Below are 21,088 nucleotides of genomic sequence, written 5' to 3'. Positions count from 1 at the left end.
CCGTGTGCGAGGGCCCGTTCATCGCTGCTTGCAGCTTTAATTTACATTTATTTTTCTTTCTACCAAACACAGAAAAACTCCTGCTGAATGAACTGAGATCCACTTGACAGACTATTATAAAGATGGTGTTTATTAAAGAGGACAGTGAAGACATGAAGATTGAAGAAACATTCAGACTCAAACATGAAGATACTGAGGAACAAACAGGTTGGTTTTCATGTTTCAACTCATTCATTTGAACCTTATTAAAATGTCCAGCTCTATAGCAAAAAAAAAGTGTATATATATATATATATATATATATATATATATATATTGTGTAACATTTAAACACAGTATCTACTTTTGATTAGAAAACAATGAAAGCGGTATCTGACAAAAAAAAGATATTTTGCTTGAAGCAAACAATGACACTTTAGTAAGTTAACATTTGTTTTAACTGTAAGGGATTTTTTTTCTGCTATCATCAAAAGTGCAATATTAAAACGTGAATGTTCATTATAATAAGCAGTAAATAGTCATATTTCAGAAACACCAGCTTGTAGCTTGTTATTGAAGATGCAGGACAGTCACATAGTAGTGCGTTACAATAGTCCAGTCTAGTCGTCATGAATGCATCAAATAACTTTACTGCATCTGAAACGGGTTACATTTTCCGTAATAGTTATTCATCTTGTATTTTGAATATGAAATGATGTTACATGTACTTTATAACTCTCCAACTCTGGAGCCAAACAATAAAATACAAACCAAAATCACTCATCGTAACTTCTCTGGGTGTAATTAGAAAATATTTCTCAATTGAATGCTGCTTTTAAATTCTCTAACGTGAAGATAAACATGGCAGATTTTGTGTTTTCTTTTTTAAAGGAGCTAGTGTTTTTATTTATAATTATATGGTAGTTGTGATAAAAGCACAACAATATATATGTTACAAATTATTGGTTTTAATTATGGCTACAATTAATGGCTAAAATTAGAAAGAAATGTGTTTAATAGAGTCAGATCATCAGCAGTATTTGTCTCAATGAGTCTGGTCTTCATTTACCATTGGCTACTTGGTGAAAAGATGCCAATAAGCCACAGATTTTAAATGTACAATCTTTATGTTGTTTTACATTCCATTTAATGTGAAATAGTTTATTGTCAAATAGTTAGTTTTTTTAATTAATTGGCAGCACTAGTCTAAGTGTTTTGATGTCTGTTGCTTTCTGCCATTAAACTGCTGTTAATTTTCATTTTTCTTATTTGACCTCAGACCTGATGGCACTGAAAGAGGAGAGTCAAGAACTCAAAGAAACAGAAGAGAAAGATCAAAATGAGGAACATGATTTCAAAACTGAAGAAAAATCAATTAGTTGCTCACAGAATAAAAAGACTTCCTCACCAGAAATAAATAAGAAACCACACACTACAAACCTTAATTCTAACATGAGAATTCTCACTGGAGAGAGACCTTACAGCTGCCAACAGTGTGGGAAGAGTTTTACAAAGAAAAATAACTTTACTGTCCACATGAGAGTTCACACTGGAGAGAAACCTTTCATCTGCAAATTTTGTGGGAAGAGTTTTACACAGAAACATTGCCTTACTGTCCATATGAGAGTTCACACTGGAGAAAAGCCTTTCATCTGCAATCTGTGTGAGAAGAGTTTCACATGTAATAGAAAACTTAAGACTCACATGAGAAGTCACTCTGAAGAGAATCCATTCCAGTGTGATCAATGTGGAAAGAGTTTTACTCTGAAATGTAATCTATATTGCCACATGAGAATTCACACTGGAGAGAAACCTTACTCCTGCAAACTGTGTGGGAAGAGTTTCTCACGAAATGGAGTTCTTAAGACTCACATGAAAATTCACACTGGAGAAAAGCCTTTTACCTGCCCTCAGTGTGGAAAGAGTTTCAAGTATAAAGTAAGTCTTAAGATTCACTTGAGCATTCACACTGGAGAGAAACCTTACACCTGTGAACAGTGTGGAAAGAGTTTTACACATAAAGTAAACCTTAAGGTTCACATGACTGTTCACACTGGAGAGAAACCGTACAAGTGTGTTCAGTGTGAGAAGAGTTTCACACGTCAAAGCAGCCTGATAAATCATGTGCAAACTCATTCTGGAAAGAAACTGACGTTTTCTTCAATGCAAGAAGAGGTTTAGAAAATTAGCAATTTCTACAATAATCTACACATGCCTTTGAAATACATTCAATTGTAGTACTAAAGTACCAAAAGTAATCAAAATTAATATCAAAATTACTAAAACATTGTTCAAGAGTGTACTGAGAAAAAAGGTGTGTGAAATCTAGTCAGTGTTCACACCGGAACTGAATGTGGATTACATCTGGTCACCTTCATGCATCCTTCATATCTTTTTGTTTCACCACAAGGCTTTTTTGTTTTGTTTGTGTACTTCTGAGGCCATACCAGACCAAATCTTCAAATTGTGACTATGTAAATTATGTCACTCAATTCCATGTGTTGATCTCTCTGAATCAAAATATTACTAATTATAATAATACAGCATTTTTTCTGTTGCTTAATTACACAATTCGGTCATTTTTAACAATACACTGCTCACACAGTGAGTAAAACTATTCAAAAATAGCTGTACAGACAGTTCAGGGAGCCATTGTTGATCAGGAAGCTCAGAAAGCCATGGCAGATCATGGAGCTCAGGAAGCAATGGTGGATCAGACAGTTCAGGAAGCCATGGTGGATCATGGAGTTTGGAAAGCGGAGGGGCATACATTCCTACATATGAATTATTGCATACAACACCACCATATACAGTTGATCAAAATAATAGCAATGTGACTAAAAAAGTGAGTAAATTTCAAAATCATTATAACTTTTATTTTAGAACACTGCCAATTCTATTCTAAATCAAAACATGAAGAAAAAATGATCAAATTTGTTATCACTTTACTGAAAATGAAGAAAAATAAATATTAAGCTGTTCAAAATAGCAGTGTCTGCATTTTATTTTACAAAGTCAAACATTTACTGTATAAACTGAAAACATGTTGTAGATTTAGATTTCTTGTGAATCACTGAACTTATATTTAGTTGTATAACCAGAACTGCTTCACAGCTGTTGCACAGAAACTTCTGGCACCTGTGAACAGGTATTCCAGCCCAGAACGAGACAGTCGCTGCGTTCGAAACCGCATACTTCCATACTATATAGTAGGCAAAAAGCAGTAGGCGAGCAAAAAGTATGTTTGAATGTTCCGTATTCATAAAAGAGTAGGCGAGAATTAGTAGGCGAGTGCACTAATTCTCGCAAGATTCGGACGAACGTATACTTAAAGTGCGTTCGAATATGCCTACTTACCTACTATATAGTAGGAAAAAAGAGTACGTGAAGAAAGAAGTACGTTTGAAACCTCAGTGTTCATAGAAGAGTAGGCGAGAAATCCCCGGATGTCCTACTGCTTCATCCCAGATTCTGAAGTCTTCATCTGATGCACATCATTGAACGTGATTGGGAACCGCAACGACGGTGTTTACAAATGTATTACAAACCAAACCACGGTTCCCTGTCTTAAAATCGTATTTGTTGAACTGTATTGTAAACTGCTGATCAGCATAAGGTGTCAAGACATTAGACAGTAACGTTAAAGTATATTTGTGATTTCGCTGTAAAACACGTTTTATTACATATAGCAACCATAGACATCTTAAAGATGATTACTAAATGTCTATTTAACAACTGACAGGAACATGTTGTAAGAGAATTAAATAAGCACATGACAACACCAAACTGTCATCTGAATGAGTGATGGACGTTATGTGAGTTTATGTAGAATTCTCTGTTGTCAACACTGCTTTAGATTAATGTAATGTAAATAAACACATGTACATATAGTAATTAAACATGAGTTATCTATTCCATTTGTCTATTAGTACTGTTGATAAATTCAGGAGCATTTGTATTGGATAAAAATCCAATTAACACAACAGCTACCTCATAAATAGTGTGTGGTGGAGCAGGACCTGAAAGGAAAGGTGACAGCAGCATTTGTGGGGAAAAAAGTAAAATCTGTAACTTAATATAAAGTTGGGTAATTTTGTTACTTCTAATACAGAGATCTAATGACATTGTGCTGTTAAAATGATAGCATTTGTATTGTATTTGTGCATCTTGGTATGATCAGAAATGTATGCAGACTGGTTTGTGCAGTGAGAAAAGAGAAATCCACAGCAGCATCCTGGAAATGGTCAAGTGCCATCGATGAGACCCTCCATCACTCCACCTGCCCTTGGTCTCATCTGGACCAGATGTTGCTGCTGTATCTTCATCCTCAGAGACCAAAGAGACAGCAAGAGCGTCTAGAGAAAAACTAAAATACCAATATGTCTGAATAATGCTTTGTTCCATGTGTCTTTGTTTATGTTCATGGTTATTTTTTATATTTTTTTTTACTCATTTATCCATGTTGCTGTCAGTAAATAGAATATAACTGTTTTATAAATATATGCATTAATTAATTACTTGATTGGAAAAAAAACATGCTTGTTTTACTAAAAATATAATTAATTACAGGTCAGCATTTATCATTGTTATTGATCAGTGCATTTTAAGGTAATGCAACCCAGAATGAACCCAAAATGTTTCCGTTATACTGCAATCAGGGACAGCTGTTTCTTCAACATGACCATAAAATGAACAAATTTCATCAACATCAAAATATTTATAGAAAGATTAATTGAACCTGTCGCTCCTATGTTTTAAATTGTTGCGCCTGTTATAACGTCATTTGTCACATGACAACGTCAACATGGTGTAAGACGTGCAGATCACATCCATTGAGTATACTTATTGAGTATGCGGTTTCGAACGCAGCCAGCCCCTTCAACCAAAGTAATGCTGCCCATGATGACAATCACTTCCGCTTCCTCAATTTCAAACTGAATGTCTTCACTCAGTCCCAGCAGAGGAGCCACTTCTTCAAATTTGGTTCTCCGGGTTGTTGTCAAGTACAGACACCCAGCAAACTCTCTGGTACTCAAATGAGAAAACTTGTATGTGGAACCAAACGCTACCTTGTCAATGAACCTTTTCACACGTGAGTTTAAAATATTCTATCTAACCCCAAAGATTGAGTCTTTTTTAGGGCGACCGTTATTTTAGAATATTTAGCATTACTGTTTCCATGGTGACGCGTCATGTGACACACCGCAGCCACAGTAGCACTGTAAGACACATGGATCGCTTTTTTTTTTCGTTTTCCCTTTTTTATCATTAATATTTACAAGCATGCTCGCTATATTATGAAATATTTGATATTCCGATTTCGAAATATGTGCAAGTAAATGTATTTAAAAGTCCAAACACGCTGAATGTTCGTGCTGAATCTGAGCTGTGGGATTTACAACACGCAAATGCATCCTCTCCTCCCGAAAGACATTAAAGTAAGTCTCTGGTGAGCTGGGAGAAGAGGAGAGTGAACTTTATAGTTACCTACATAATCTGTATATGATATCAATAAAATATGTTGTCAGAATATATTTGTAGGATCATTATTGCCGCTTCCATAGACATCAGTGTGTATTTTACAAACTATAAATGCATGGTTTTCCTAGTACTTATGTGTATTTAAATGTCGGAAACCTAAAATAAGCATTATATGGTTGAAAACACTTAATGGTTGTGATAATATGACAAGCACTCAGCGCGTCCGATCTGGCTCAGAGCCAGCCAAAGCGCCAAAACATATTTGAATTCAGCAGCTGATCACGTGATGCGGCAAACGTTCGAATCACACCGGTGTGATCGTACGCTTCAGGGTCCAACCAAGACAAATCACACCGGTGTGATCGTACGTGCTAAAGGGTTAAAAGATATACAGGTACATCTCAATAAATTAGAATGTCATGGAAAAGTTGATTTGTAAGGAATAATTGACGACGAAGCGGAGTGGCCGTTACACCTCGGGTGTGCATTATTTTCGTAGAATTCTACGTCCCGAAGTCAATTATTCCGCTTATTCTACAGTTACCACACCTCAAGACATCGATCAAATTATATATTTCAAGACATTCGTCCGGTTTTTATCCTTAAAATGCTTTTGTGAGTAGGATTAATTTCTTACGCAGCTCATTCAACAGCTTCGTTGCTAGTTCCAAAACGTCATTTTAGACCTAGTAACAACGCTTGGGCTGTTAATAGCAAAATAATGCCGTTAATAATGAAGTTTAGACAGACCGACAGACAAGCAGACAGACGGAAAGAGTGAGGGAGAGAAACTAAGTGTATGACTTTACCTCTCTCACGTCTGTGTCTCTCAAGGGTGACTGGCAGCATCGTCTCTACTAACAGATAAACTTTAAGTTCATTTTCTTCAAGACCACGCCGTTGTTATGTTACCTCGCTTGTGAGAGCTGTCATGTCGTTTTTAAGTTGTTAATCGTCAGAGCAGCGCTAACAACATTAGCGCGAATGCTAACGCGAGTGCAAACTGTAACGTTATGTGTGTGCATCTGTGAGGAGAGTGAGAGAGGGCGAGAGAAATAGTTTGTGCTTTCCGTACATAATAAAACGTAATATATTGTGGAAAAAAACATGGAAATAATCTGTCGTTTTTATCCGAATGTTTACTGTATTTATTAGTTTGGCCAGTGTCATTGTGGGTTTTAGTTATTTTGCTGTTTTGGGCTTTAAGGACCTTTGAAATAACTGAAATCGTGTGGCGAAGTGATATAGACATGCACTGCGGTCTAAAGCTGCCTGGAACTACGTTCGCCGTGCGTTTCCCTGAATATAATGCACACCTCTAGAACGTTCGTCAGCCAATCAGATTCAAGCATTCAACGGCCCTGTAGTATAAGTGTAGGTAATTTCCATCGCTTTATGCTTAGAATATTATTTTTGTTGAAATTAAACAAACGAGTAAATTACTATTAAAACAATTATATGGTTGTTAGTAGGGCTGGACCAGAATATTCAAATCGAATATTCGTTCGGTGGGTTGGCATTCGATTTTAAATTTTGAGATTCAATATTCGTTTTTTTTTCATACACCTTGCATCCCCCGCAAAACGATTCTCATTTGCGCTTAAATATGAATGAAGAAGATCAGACTGCTGCGCCACTAACAGAGAAACAGCAAAAAAAAAAAAAAAAGAGAGAGAGAGAGAGAGAGAAATTGAGTAATATTTGAGAGACACTATAAAGTACAGTCGGGCCCACTTAAATGGTTTAAGCAAAACTAGGGCTGTGACTGTCGTAATGACAACTGCGCCTCTGCTTTAAATGCACGCATAGGCTAAAGCTGACCGCAAAGCCCCCGCAAAAATAATTACCATGAATGTGTCGGGGAAAAAGTAGGGAGATATTTGAATTATTTATTAAAAAACTAGTATTTGACACAAAGATGAAGTTGACGATCCTGATGCCATTTGCTCATTGACACGGCTTTAATACCTAAATGCATATGCATTAGGCCTATAGCTATTGGAAGAGTTTTGTTTTCGATTTGAATTATTTAAATTATTTTTTTTACAGTTTCGGATGATATATTAGTCTTACCTTTATGAGCAAAAATGAAGTTTCACATAGCGCTGGCTGGCGCTTCCATGTTCTGCAAAGCGTGCTTATATCTATGGGTTTTAATTGAAATCGTGATGACTTGGTCGTTACTTTAAAAAACAAAAACTTAAATTTAACAAATAAAAAGTGTTCCAAATATATTTCTAAATTAACTTTATAACCTAAATAAACGAAAATAAATGTAATCACTTTGCTATTAGAAACAGCAGCTGTGCAATGGGGAAGAGAAAGAGAAAACAGACCGGTTCCAGTCGGACTCGGGCCAGTAATTCTGATGAGCTGTCGGAGAAGGTCCGGGCGAGGTTTTAGTAATGTTTGCAACGAATGTTTCTTAAATAGCCGATTTAACATTCTTATTTAGGCTAGATTCATATTTAAATGTATTATTTATTTGATTTATTTTAGCGTTTTGTAGGCTGATTGTTCACTGACTGAAGTGCTCAAATAAACACGCACGTTTGTTAATAATATTTGGGCCTCATTTATTTGGGGTTTCAACATAATATACATAGGCTGTGTATTTTATATAGGCTTATATACACAAATGTTATATATAATGTATATATATATTTATTTATAAATAATTTAGATATGAATAATTTATTTATATATAAACACCGCGCCATTTTTTTCGTTCTTCTTTTATTTACATAGCCTACCCTTCACGGTGCCAGTAATTACTGTGCTAATTTCTGATTTGGGAGTGATTTGTTTGTTAAAATTTTTTAGGCTACCTTATTAAAAGTATTGCACTTAACAGACCTGTGTGTTTTGTATCATTAGCGCAGTGTCCGTTCATGAAGCATATAAGCTCTGCCTGCGTGAGGCGCGTCGCATCCAGCAATGTTCTATTACAATTGATTAATTCTGAACGTGTGGTGTGTCCATATTGCACCAAAATGCAACACTGCACTCCCTTGGGTCCACAGCAAAAATCATTTGGATGAACTGTTCTCGACATAATAAAAATGCAAACAGAAAGACATACAGAGATTCCTGCCTTTATTAGACAGAAGAATATGTTCAGCCCCTCCCACCGAAGCTTCGAATATTCGATGTTGATTACTACCGAAGCTTCGAATATTCGATGTTGATTACTACCGAAGCTTCGAAGCTCAAAAAATGGTATTCGGACCAGCCCTAGTATTTTCGAAAAACATTTACAACTTATATACTTTTTAATCTCAAACCCTCATCTTGCTGAGACAAGACAATAATTTGAGGTTAAAAAGTACAGAAATTGTAAACATTTTTAGAAAATAACCCATTTTTTTCCTAGCTAAGACCTTTTTTTCCTTGGCTGTGATCAGCTAGAGCCCTTTGAAGCTGCGTTTTTGAAGTTCAAACTCGGGGGCACCATAGACGTCCTTTAAATGGAGAGAAATCCTGAAATGTTTTTCTTAAACTGTTTCCTTATGACTGAAGAAAAGACATGAACGTCTTGGATGACAAGGGGGTGAGTACATTATATGTTTTTTTTTTTTCTGAAAGTGAACTACTCCTTTAAGATGACATTTTTACACAATCATTATTAGTTTTGATTCTGTAATTTTTTTAAAAGTGTTTCTAGCCATCCAAGCATGCTTATTTGCCTATGTAAAGGTGCATAACACAAACTCAAAATGTGAATAATAATTCTACTCCATAACGGATAGCATAGTGCTATTCAACTGGGCTTAACATGTATTTGTTTTTGTTTTTTGCCTTTGTCACATTGTGACAGTAAAAGTGGAGAGTCAAGATCTGAATGAAATGGAAGAGAAAGATATAAAACATCCTGATTTCATAACTGGAGAAAAACCTTTTAGTTTTTCACAGATTGAAAAAAATTCCTCTCAAAAAAGAGTTCAGAAGACTGGAACTGCAAGTCATTTCTTCTGCCAACATTGTGGAAAGAGTTTTAGTAAAAACGGAAACCTTAAAGTCCACATGAAAATTCACACTGGAGAGAAACCTTACACCTGCCAACATTGTGAGAAGAGCTTCCTAAGAACAGAGGATTTTAAGAGTCACCTGAGAGTTCACACTGGAGAGAAGCCGTTTGAATGTGGTCACATAAATCAACCGTTTCTAATCATATGAGGATTCACGCTGGAGAGAAGCCTTTCATCTGCAAACTGTGTGGAAAAACCTGGAATCAAAAAGAAAAACTTCACATGAGAGTTCACACTGGAGAGAAGCCTTTCACATGTGATCAGTGTGGAAAATGTTTCTCATACAGAGAAAGCCTTAATATCCACATGAGAATTCACACCGGAGAGAAACCTTACATCTGTCCTCAGTGTGGAAAGAGTTTCACGGTTAAAGGAAACCTTAAGATTCACATTAGAAGTCACACGGGAGAGAACCCGTTCACATGCAATCAGTGTGGAAAGTGTTTCAGAAATAATTTAAGCCTTAATAATCACATGAGGATTCATTCAAGAGAGAACGGTTTTAAATGTCATCAATGTGAAAAGAGTTTCACAGACATGAATCACCTTAAGGAACATGTTGAAATTCACATTGGAGAAACGCCTTTCATGTGTCATCACTGTGGAAAGAGTTTTACACACAAAGCAAACCTTGAGAATCACATGAGAGTTCACACTGGAGAAAAACCTTTCACCTGCCCTCAGTGTGGAAAGAGATTCACGGTTAAAGGAACCCTAAAAGTTCACATGAGAATACACACAGGAGAGAGACCTTACAAGTGTCTTCATTGTGAGGAGAGTTTCATATATCAAAATGACCTGAAAAACCATTTGCAAAATCATGTTTAGACAACAGAGTGATTCATTGGATTACCCTCTTCTCATTTCTTCACACATCTACAGCTATGGAATTATGTTAAAGGGATAGTTCACCCAGAAATGAAAATTTGATGTTTATCTGCTTACCCCCAGGGCATCTAAGATGTAGGTGACTTTGTTTCTTCAGCAGAACACAAACGAAGATTTTTGACTAAAACCGGTGCAGTCTGTCAGTCATATAATCGAAGTGGATGGGCACCAAACCTTTAAAAGTAAAACAACACATGCACAAACAAATCCAAATTACACCCTGCGGCTCATGAAGATAAAATGTATTAAATGTAAGTCCAACATGTGAACATTGGGTCATTTATTTTGGTTGAGTCCACAGATTTGAAAGTTCTGTTGTGAATGGTTTTGTTTTTATTCAAGGGCATTTGAGACTGATTTTGCCCATGACCCCATTGTTGACCTATTAGGCTGGTCTTCATATTTGGAGGCCCATGGTCCCAATCAGACTTAGGCAGTTCAGTGTGTGATGACAATAGCAAAAAAGACAACATATTCTGTGTGGGATGTGAGTTTATAATGTCTAATAAGGTAATAATGTAGCTGGCCATAACTGGATAAACACTAGTAGTGTAAAGAAGGGATAGGAATGACTTGGTTGGCTGGTAATATACTGTATTCGCTACAGGATGTCAGTCACGACTCAGGGAGACAGAATCAGGTTGATGTAGGTTTACTTGGATGATTAGGATTCAGAATCAGCATGGTATGGCATACAGGGATTTCTTTCTGTAGTTCCAATTTACACAGAAGGCAATTAGGAATATATGGATGTGGTTCTAAATGAACAAAAAGAAGGAATGATTACTAACTGCAATATTATCATCCCAAACAATACAGTATTATACTCACATGCTAAGATTGGGATGATGTTACACGTATAGTATATATACATTAGCAATAGAACAGCAGTTCTCTATAAAGTAATAAACTGCAGCCACTGAATACAAATGATTACAGAATGGCTAGTCACCGTAAATAATCACTTAAAGCTAGACAAACCCTGTACAAATGATATCCTTCATTATCAGTCATGATTAGCTTAGCATTAGGCTGCATCGTCACATCACAACATTAAACAGTGACTAGAAACGATCTCAACGTAACATTAATAACAACAGTGCACTTACATATCGTCATTGACGCACACCAACTAAACCCACATTAAGGAATGAACAGAACAGCGGTAATTTAGCAGGAACCAAGTGCCAACAGTCCACACCTGACCGGAGCTTATGGCAATATCCTCATAACGCAATCGCAGCTACGGCTGATGCAACACTTGCGTCTAAGATAAATGAGGGTATACTGCCACACACTGGATAAAGTGGGTAATGCGAATAAACTAACTATATACATACTAGTTTAATTGAGGGCCTTCTGTACAGCCGCCCCCAAATTTAGGCACTAAATTTGTTAAATGGCCCACAAATAAGTGGTATCTGTGTCATCAGGAATGGCAGGAAGTACAATCATCCTGGAAACTGGTCTGGTATAGGTCCGTCCCTTGATTAGCACCTCCGCAGTTCTGATGTGCCCATCCGCACTTGGCATGACGTTGGTGACTTTTCCGATCGACCACATAGCTCTAGGCAACTGAGGGTCTACCAGCATAACAATGTTTCCAATGGCAATGTCTTTAACATCCCTCTGCCATTTAGATCGATTCTGCAGATTGGGTAGATAGTACTTGATGAACGCAGACCAGAATAAGTCAGTCAGGATCTGACTGTGGCGCCATCGTTTCCGACTGATCATTTCGCTTTGAGGATATACAACCTGTGGGAGAGAGCCATCAGGCCGCCCCATGAGAAGGTGATTTGGGGTAACAGGATCAATATCTGAGACATCAGAGGAGAGGTATCCAAGAGGTTTGGAATTCAGTATTCCCTCTACTTCAGTTAACACTGTTCTGAGGACTTCCTCTGTGACAGACTGAGCACCGACAGTGGCATACAGAGCTGATTTAACAGATCGTATCTCCCGTTCCCATGCTCCTCCGAAGTGAGGAGCTCCAGGTGGATTGAAGCGGAAGTGAACTTTCTGTTTCGCTAACTGTAGCTGTAACTCAGGGGACATACTTTCAAAGGCTTCATGCAATTCCCTCTCCCCTCCCTTAAAATTAGTCCTTTGATCAGACCAAAGTTCGAAGGGTGTTCCTCGACGTGCCACAAACCTCCTGAATGCCATGAGGAAGGAATCAGAGTCAATACTTGATAGTATGTCTAGGTGGACACACCGGGTTGTCAAGCACTTCCAAATTATTCCCCATCTTTTCTCTACTCTCCGTCCAATCTTTACAGAGAAGGGCCCAAAGCAATCCATCCCTGTGGAGTAAAATGCAGGCTTAAATAGCTGAAGTCGGGCTACAGGTAAGTCTGACATTTGTGGGATTTCTGGGTTGGCTCTCCATCTCCGACAGTCAGTGCATCGAAACTGGTAATTGCGGATGGCCTCTCGGCCACGCAGAATCCAAAACTTCCTCCTGATTTCCGCTAGGACTCTCTCAGGACCTGGATGTTTCAACTGGTGATCATAATCTTGAATTATGAGTTTGGTAAGGGCATGACTGGGGTCAAGGACAATTGGGTGCTTAGTGGCTATGTCGAGTGCCGCAGCTCGTCGAAGTCTTCCCCCTACTCGAATAACATCCATCTCTTTGTCCAGCTCTGGACTCAAGGTGAGTAGTTTACTGTTAGAAGGGAGAGGTTTACCTTGTTTCAGGCATTGGTAGTCATCAAAGAAACTATCCCGTTGAGATGCTCTCCACTGAAGTATTTCTGCTTGTAAGAAGTCTCCAGCGGTTAGTGGCTCTCCGCTCGCCGCCCCATGAACACATCGTGCAGCAGCTTCCAGTAATTCACTGTAGGTTGTAAACTGGTTGGCATCTGGAATGTCTGTGTGGGAGGTTACTGCATTTAAGGCATCCATGAGTTCATCCTCCCACTGCAGCCAGTTCTGCAGAAGTTCGTCAGGGAATAGAGGATCGTCCCATTCTCTTGGCTTAGCCCACAGTTTCTGGATCAGTATTTTTGCCCTGGTTGTGTAGGGGAGAATGAAGCCCAGCGGGTCATATTGACTGGCAAGGACTCTATATAAGTTACGCATTGTGGGTGGCCCATATTTTAAGGGACGGTGCTTGTACCTAAGAGTGTCGGTGGGACAGTGCCAGTGCAGACCTAGAGTGGATTCACAAACTTCCGTTTCCTTTTGTGACAACCACAGTTCAGTACTGGTAGACTGAGCTTCTGTAGGTAGATGGCTTACCACTTCAGGTCGGTTTGAAGCCCACTGCCTGATATTAAATCCTCCGCTACCCAGCAGCTCTCTGAGACGGTCAATCAGCTCTCTGGCCTCATTAGCTGTGTTCAGGCTCTGAAGACAGTTGTCAACATAGAAGCTACTTTGAATAGTGTATTGTAGGTCATCACCCGACTCTGTGTTGTCAAGGACATGTTTATGCAGGGCGTAAGAGGCGCAGCAAGGGCTGCAAGTAGTGCCAAATGGGAGCACCTGCCACTCATAGATGTCTGGCTCTCGGTCTCGTTCCATATCTCTCCATACAAATCGCAGAACAGGTCTGTCTTGTTCCAGAAGTCGAACTTGATGGAACATTCCTTTCACGTCCCCACTCACTGCTACATAATGCTCCCTGAATCTTATCAGGACTCCAAGGAGAGACGGACCTAGTACTGGGCCAGGTAGTAGGGATTCGTTTAGGTTCATTCCTTTGTACCGGAAAGAGCAGTTGAAGACCAGTCGATTTTTGTCATTATGAGTGACCATATGATGGGGTATGAACCACCTCTCAGAGCACTGTGATGGTTTGTCTGGATCCAGTTTGACCACATAACCTTCCTCAACCAATTTCTTGATCTCCGCAGAATAAGTCGCTGCTCGTTCTGGGTCTCTCAGGAGATGCTTTTCAGTTCCACGAAGGAGTGGCATTACTGCTTCTTCAGAGGAGTTAAGACAAGCCATGCTGGGTTTACGTAACAAGGGGGTAGCGTACCTCTGGATGCCATTTACCTCCACTCTCACAGTTCCTTTGTTCAGGATTTCCAGGGCTGCCTGATCCTCTCTGGAGCGAGTAACCTGTTTCTCATTACGATAGGGGAGAATGTCCAGTTCCCATAACTTTGCCACATTTCTCATCAGCTCTGTTTGATTGGATTACAAAGATGTGAAAAGGACCTGCCGAGGATGAAGAGGATTCAGAAGGAGCTTTGCTGGGCCCTGTAGTGTCCAACCCAGTCTTGTTTTGATGGCGGCTGGCCCGCCAGGGGGTCCCAGGTTAACTGGCGCTATTGGGGTAATTAGATGAGTCTGATCGGCACCAATCAGCAGGAGTGGGTGAATCTTTTCAAAGGACTGGATAGGGAGACCCTTTAGGTGTTTGTACCTGCTTACAAGGGCTTCCATAGGATAGGATTGTTGAGCTAACCCTAGGTGGTCAGCTGTGAAGGCTTGCTTGATTTGGTATGTCTTATGCGGTTGGGCCACTGGAGAGATGCTGAATGAAACCTTCGAGCCTTGCAGTCGTGACACATTCTGATGGATGGTTCTGATGGATAGCTCTTCCTTTTCACCTTTCAGATTCAGTTTCTGAGCTGCTGCAAACAACAAGATGGTGCGTTCGGATCCGTCATCTAGGATAGCATAAGTGTCCTAAGTACGATTACTGTATCTGAGTAAAACTCTGACAACCTTGAGAAGGACCCGGCTATCTGTTCCAGGTTTATCCAGGTATAAGGTTTCTGCAATGGAACTTGATGCTGGAGAAGTATCTTTGACTGACTTATAATTGATGTCATGGAGTATCAGCAAATGTTTCCCTTTACACTTGTTACAGGGTTTCTTCAGGTTGCACTGTGCCGCTAAATGTGACCTTCCGCACTTCCAGCAACGTTTGTTAATCTGAATCCAGTGCGTCACTTGTTCAGTAGTGAGCTGCTGAAAGTTGGCGCACTGACTAAGGAAATGGTCTGCATTCTCACAATAAGGACAATATGCTTTACTTTTCACCTTGTTCTCTGACGAAGAGGCAGGTTTGATTGAGGAAGTTGCATTCGTAGCAGGACTGCCTGCTCCATGCAGCACAGTAGCTGGTCTTGACCTCTGATCTTTGTGTTTGTCATGCTTTTGCTTTGGCCATCCCTTTGTCTGAATGTTTCCCACCACATCACTACTTTGACACCATGATTCAGCTTGCAACCATTTGGAGAACTCTGGGAGCGTAAAGCTTGAAGCTTGACTAGGCAGCATTTGTCTCCTAAAAGCAGCTCTTAAATCAGGTGGCAGCTTGGTCAGCAGGCGAACTACGTGAGAACCACACCTCAATTCGGCATCCCCATCTGGTCCCAGGGATTTCAGCAGTCCTACCAGGGCTTGAACTTGTAATGCAAACCTTTCGAAGGCTTCAGGGTCTCCTGGACGGACATCTGGTGCATCCATTACTCGTGCAATCTTACTCAAAGCAAGTTGATGCGGCTTACCAAATTTCTCTGTCAAGGCAGCCATTGTCGCCGTGTAAGGATATGGAGAGTTTAAGAAGGAATCTGCAATCAGTTTTGCCTCATCCAATCGTAGATGATCCACCAAGATTTGGAACTTGAACAACTCTGACGCATCCTCAGGTAGTAGATTGTTCAGCGCAAGTTTCAGGCGAGCAAACTCACTTGGATCTTTATGCACCAGGTAGGGTATATTGGGCTTAGGACCTCGGTATTCGATGGCTGACTCCTTTGGCAGAATAGAATGCTGCTCTGAATAGGAAGGCTTGGATTTCTGAGCAGGTAGAGGCATTGAGTGTTGGTACATATCGATCTCTGATCTCGCTGGAGGCCCATAGCTGCTATAGAATCTGTCAGATGGCCCATAAGCTCGATCAGCAGCATATGGTGCATGTTGGACGGGATATTCATAATGCACAGGAGGTGGCTCCTTATAAGGCTGAGGCGGTCTGGGAGGTGATCTGCTAGGGGTGCCATGCTTTGAGACAACTTCGTCTCTCATAAGCTGCAACTGACCCATCATTTTGTCAATCATAACCATCATGCTGTACGGCTCAGTCAGGGAGGCTCTCCGCTGCTGAGGTGGGTAACTTGGGTCATTTGCACCATGACTCACAGCACTGACGGAATAATGTGGAGCCCTACCTGATGGTGAATACAGCTCAGAGGAAACCACATATGAAGGAGAAACATGGGAGTCAAATAAAGCATCTTTTTGGTGCAAGGTAGGTGGAGCACTGGAACTTATTTGACCCTTGAGACCACTGTGGGGGGGGCAGGCATAACATTAGCTGTCTGACCATGGAAAGGAGTAGAAGATTCAGGTAGCTTTCTAGTGTCAGTCTGATACTGAGAGGCTGTAAGGGACTGGGACCTTGGAACTGGAAGGCAAGAATATGATGCCAACTCTGATAAGGGGTTTTGGTCTCTAGATGGGGTACGATGTGCCCTCTGTTGTGTACCTCCCCTGCTCTCACTGGATTCATGTTCATGTATGCGCTCATACCGTGCTGTGCTTAAAGGAGGAGGATGTTCATCACATGGCCGTGGTCCTCCATAGTCCACTTCAAAATCATCAAAGTAGGCAGGGTGACGTGTCTGGCGTTTTGGTCTTACAGACACTGGAACAGTTCCTCTTTGATGCTCATCAACCATACTGTCACTGTAGCAAATCACATCCGGCTCGAAGGACCACAATGTAAAGAAGGGATAGGAATGACTTGGTTGGCTGGTAATAAACTGTATTCGCTACAGGATGTCAGTCACGACTCAGGGAGACAGAATCAGGTTGATGTAGGTTTACTTGGATGATTAGGATTCAGAATCAGCATGGTATGGCATACAGGGATTTCTTTCTGTAGTTCCAATTTACACAGAACAGCGGTAATTTAGCAGGAATCAAGTGCCAACAGTCCACACCTGACCGGAGCTTATGGTAATATCCTCATAACGCAATCGCAGCTACGGCTGATGCAATACTTGCGTCTAAGATAAATGAGGGTATACTGCCACACACTGGATAAAGTGGGTAATGCGAATAAACTAACTATATACATACTAGTTTAATTGAGGGCCTTCTGTACAAGTAGTGAAAATGTATTTTATATAACCTTTTCCTGTGATTTTTATTTATTTATTTTTACTTTTTATGCATTTTAAATATGTTTTCTGTTTGCATGTGTACAAGTGTGTCTCAAAAAAATAGAATTTCATGGAAAAGTTCTTTATTTTTTGTAATTTAATTATTCAAAGGAAACTTTCTTATATTCTAGATTCATTGCAAACAAACTGAAATATTTCAAGAGGTTTTTTTTTTTAGTTTTAATTCAGATTGATACAACCTAAAAATATATATACAAAAAATCAGTCCCTCAAAAAATTTGAATATTTTTTCCAAAGATCAAAAAGATATACAAAACAGAAATGTTCAAGATCTCTGAAGTAGATTTAATTATTCACTTAATAATTGGTTGGGGCTCCTTTTACACAAACTACGGCTTCAATGCGGCGTGACATGGAGGCAATAATCCTGTGGCACTGCTGAGGCGTTTTTGAAGCCCAGGCATCAGAATAATACATCAAAAAATATCTAGCAACATTTCAGTTTGTGTGCAATGAATCTAGAATAAAAAAAGTTTGCTTTTTTGAATTAAATTGCAACAAATATAGAACTTTTTCATGATATTCTATTTTTTTTTAGATGCACTAGTTGTGTATGTGCAATGTGATCTAATGAGAATTTGTATGTATTTTTTGTGAAACTATGAGCATGTGTTGATTAACAACTTCAGGCTAACTACATGTGCAAAGCTTGTAGACTACAGTGGAGAACTATATAACTTCAAAGAACATGACCCACATTTGATCTCAAGCTAGCTCAGAAGGCTTTGGCTTTGTGAAACAGGCGTTAGTGTGGACCAGGCCTAAAAGATAGAATGGTAAATTACTTTTTGTGGAAAACTTAACACTTATTGGTTTGAACTACTGTTATATGTATCTACATGTTGTGATGTTAACTGCTTTGTGCCATTAAACTGGGGTTAACTTTTATCCCTTTGTTTTTCCAACTTAGACCTAACAGCGCTGAAAGAGGAGAGAGAAGTACTGAATGAAACTGAAGAGAAAGATCAGTTTGAGAATCTTCATAATTTCATATCTGGAGAAAAATCTGTTTGTTCCTTAGAGTCTGAAAAGATTTCTAAACAAAAAACAGCTCAAAAGACAGGAACTATGAGTATTTTCACTTGCTGTCAGTGTGGAAAGAGTTTCAAACAACAAGGACACCTTAAAAGGCACATGAGAATTCACACTGAAGAGAAGCCTTACTCATGCCAACAGTGTGGAAAAAGTTTCACTGATAAAGGAAACCTTAACAAACACATGAGATTTCACACCGGAGAGAAGCCTTACACATGCAAACAGTGTGGAAAGAGTTTCACTGTAAAAGGAAACCTTAACATTCACATGAGAGTTCACACTGGAGAGAAGCCTTACACATGCAAACAGTGTGGAAACAGTTTATAGTCAAAAAGGAAGCCTTGACAACCACATGAAAATTCACAATAAAGAGAAGCCTAACAGATCCCCTTAGCATGGACAGTGTTTCAAACAAATTGTCTAGAACAGAGAGTTCCGGTCCTTGATTCTGATTGGCCACAATCAAAGCTGTTGTAAATTACTCTACGAAAATACACCTCTTTGTTTCTCGGGAACCACATTGTTGCAACTACAATTACAGTTAATGTCAAAAGTTTACATCCCCCTTTCAGAATCTGCAAAATGTTCCCTTGTCAAAACAATCCTAAAGAATTCCAATAAGAATCCTATACAGGGCTCTTACAATGATAGAAATTCTAATACACATTTTAGAGCACTGTGTTTTGTCCATGGTACACTTTACCGTGTCAACTAGCTATATTGTGTTTGGCTGAGCTTACTGCATAAACATGTAAGGAATGAAATGGACTATGGACAATGTGTTTGCTCTGTCTCCAATGTAAGAACTTCACATTTGTATATCATGAATTGAAGGTAGAGCTCAGAGAAAGTGCACTGTTTTTTTGAATGAATGAATGAATGAATGAATGATGCATTTGTATAGCGCTTTCATGTGTATTTCCGTACACCCAAAGCGCTTTACAATCATATGGGGGATCTCTCCTCAACCACCACCAGTGTGCAGCATCCACTTGGATGATGCGTCGGCAGCCACAGTACAACGGCGCCAGTGCGCTCACCACACACCAGCTACAGGTGGAGAGGAGAGAGTGATATAGCCAATTTAATGGAAGGGGATTATTAGGAGGCCATGATTGAATAGGGCCAGTGGAGGGAATTTGGCCAGGACACCGGGGTTACACCCCTACTCTTTACGAGAAGTGCCATGGGATTTTTTGTGACCACAGAGAGTCAGGACCTCGGTTTAACGTCTCATCCGAAGGACGGTGCTTTTTACAGTATAGTGTCCCCATCACTATACTGGGGCATTAGGACCCACATAGACCACAGGGTGAGCACCCCCTGCTGGCCTCACTAACACCTCTTCCAACAGCAACCTAGTTTTCCCAGGAGGTCTCCCATCCAGGTACTGACCAGGCTCAGCCCTGCTTAGCTTCAGTGAGCAACCGATCTTGGGCTGCAGGGTGATATGGCTGTGGCTTTTGGATTGAAGCACAATGAAAGACACTGTTAGAATTTTAACATCAGTGTGCATGGATTTAATTTGCACACGTCAGTTACTTTCTCACTTCTACCACCAACATTGGCGGCTTTGTGGAAGGCTCAAGGTGGAAGGTAATAATCATATCTTGGATCCATTCCTCAAGGATTGTATTAGGAATGGTCTTAGAGGATTGTCTTACAGGACAAGGCCTAAATCTGCTGTATGATCATTTCTACAGGAGTTTAATGGGATCCAATTTCATCTTGAAATTTTCATCTTGAATTGACTATACACACACACACACCATTGTATTGCACTAATTTAACTTGCTCTGACACTTTGTAATTATTATTTGTCTAATACACTTGGTTTGTAAATGGTGGCTGTGTGTGAGTTTACTACGTTCATACATTCTTTCATAAAAAAAAAGAAATCTCCCATTTCAAATGAATTTGGCGCTCTGTGGGGTATTGTTACAACTTAAACTCACCTAGTGAGTTTAGTGCAAAAATTTCATGTCTTTCTTTCAAAAGTTCACTCTTACGGGTAATAAACTGAGCAAAAGGGTAGGCGTATCTGGCGTGCTGTCCGGGAGAGGGTCCGTGCTCGGAATTTGGCCCAAACCCTATAAATGCTCCCCAAAAAGGCTAATAATTGCAAGACAGCAGCCAGGTGACCCCCAAAAATTGCCTAGCTTGAGCTGAAGGGATGCTGGAAGTTGGTTGTAATAGCAGGCCTGCACAGGAGGAGCAATATTAGTCTGTTTCATTCTTATTCCGAGGTCCCCGTAGCCGCCAGACCCAGCATGTATCCAGATCAGATGGTCATTGCAGTCCCCCAGATCCAGTCCGTACCCAGCTTAGATCATGGATCACCACCTGGAGATGACTTTAATAGCCGAGGTTGTCAAACAGATTAGCTCCAGAGACGGATCATCAATGAAGACCTCGCCAAACTAGACGGCCATCGGTGCTACACCACGGGATCCTGATGAGTTCTCTACAATCAGACATTGGTACAAACTGCTGGTTTCGTCTGGCCAGAGGAGAACTGGTCCC

The 21,088-nt window shown here is 39.8% G+C and overlaps 1 protein-coding gene across 1 annotated transcript in view; it reads left to right on the top strand.

Annotated features, from left to right (window-relative positions):
• Positions 1-18,892, top strand: part of LOC141323251 (uncharacterized) — a 144,089-nt gene extending 125,197 nt beyond the window's left edge. The window contains exons 8-11 of the mRNA XM_073833467.1: positions 1,768-2,001; positions 9,657-9,987; positions 10,066-10,246; positions 18,604-18,892. Of these exons, the coding sequence (XP_073689568.1) occupies positions 1,768-2,001; positions 9,657-9,987; positions 10,066-10,246; positions 18,604-18,892 (1,035 nt within the window). The remainder of the gene's footprint in view (positions 1-1,767; positions 2,002-9,656; positions 9,988-10,065; positions 10,247-18,603) is intronic.
• Positions 18,893-21,088: the final 2,196 nt, after the last annotated feature.

Source organism: Garra rufa, chromosome 1 (genome assembly GCF_049309525.1).
Source record: "Garra rufa chromosome 1, GarRuf1.0, whole genome shotgun sequence".
In the NCBI taxonomy this organism is placed as follows: Eukaryota; Metazoa; Chordata; class Actinopteri; order Cypriniformes; family Cyprinidae; genus Garra; species Garra rufa.
Note: the sequence above shows the minus strand (reverse complement) of the source record. Positions and strands in the feature narration are given on the sequence as shown.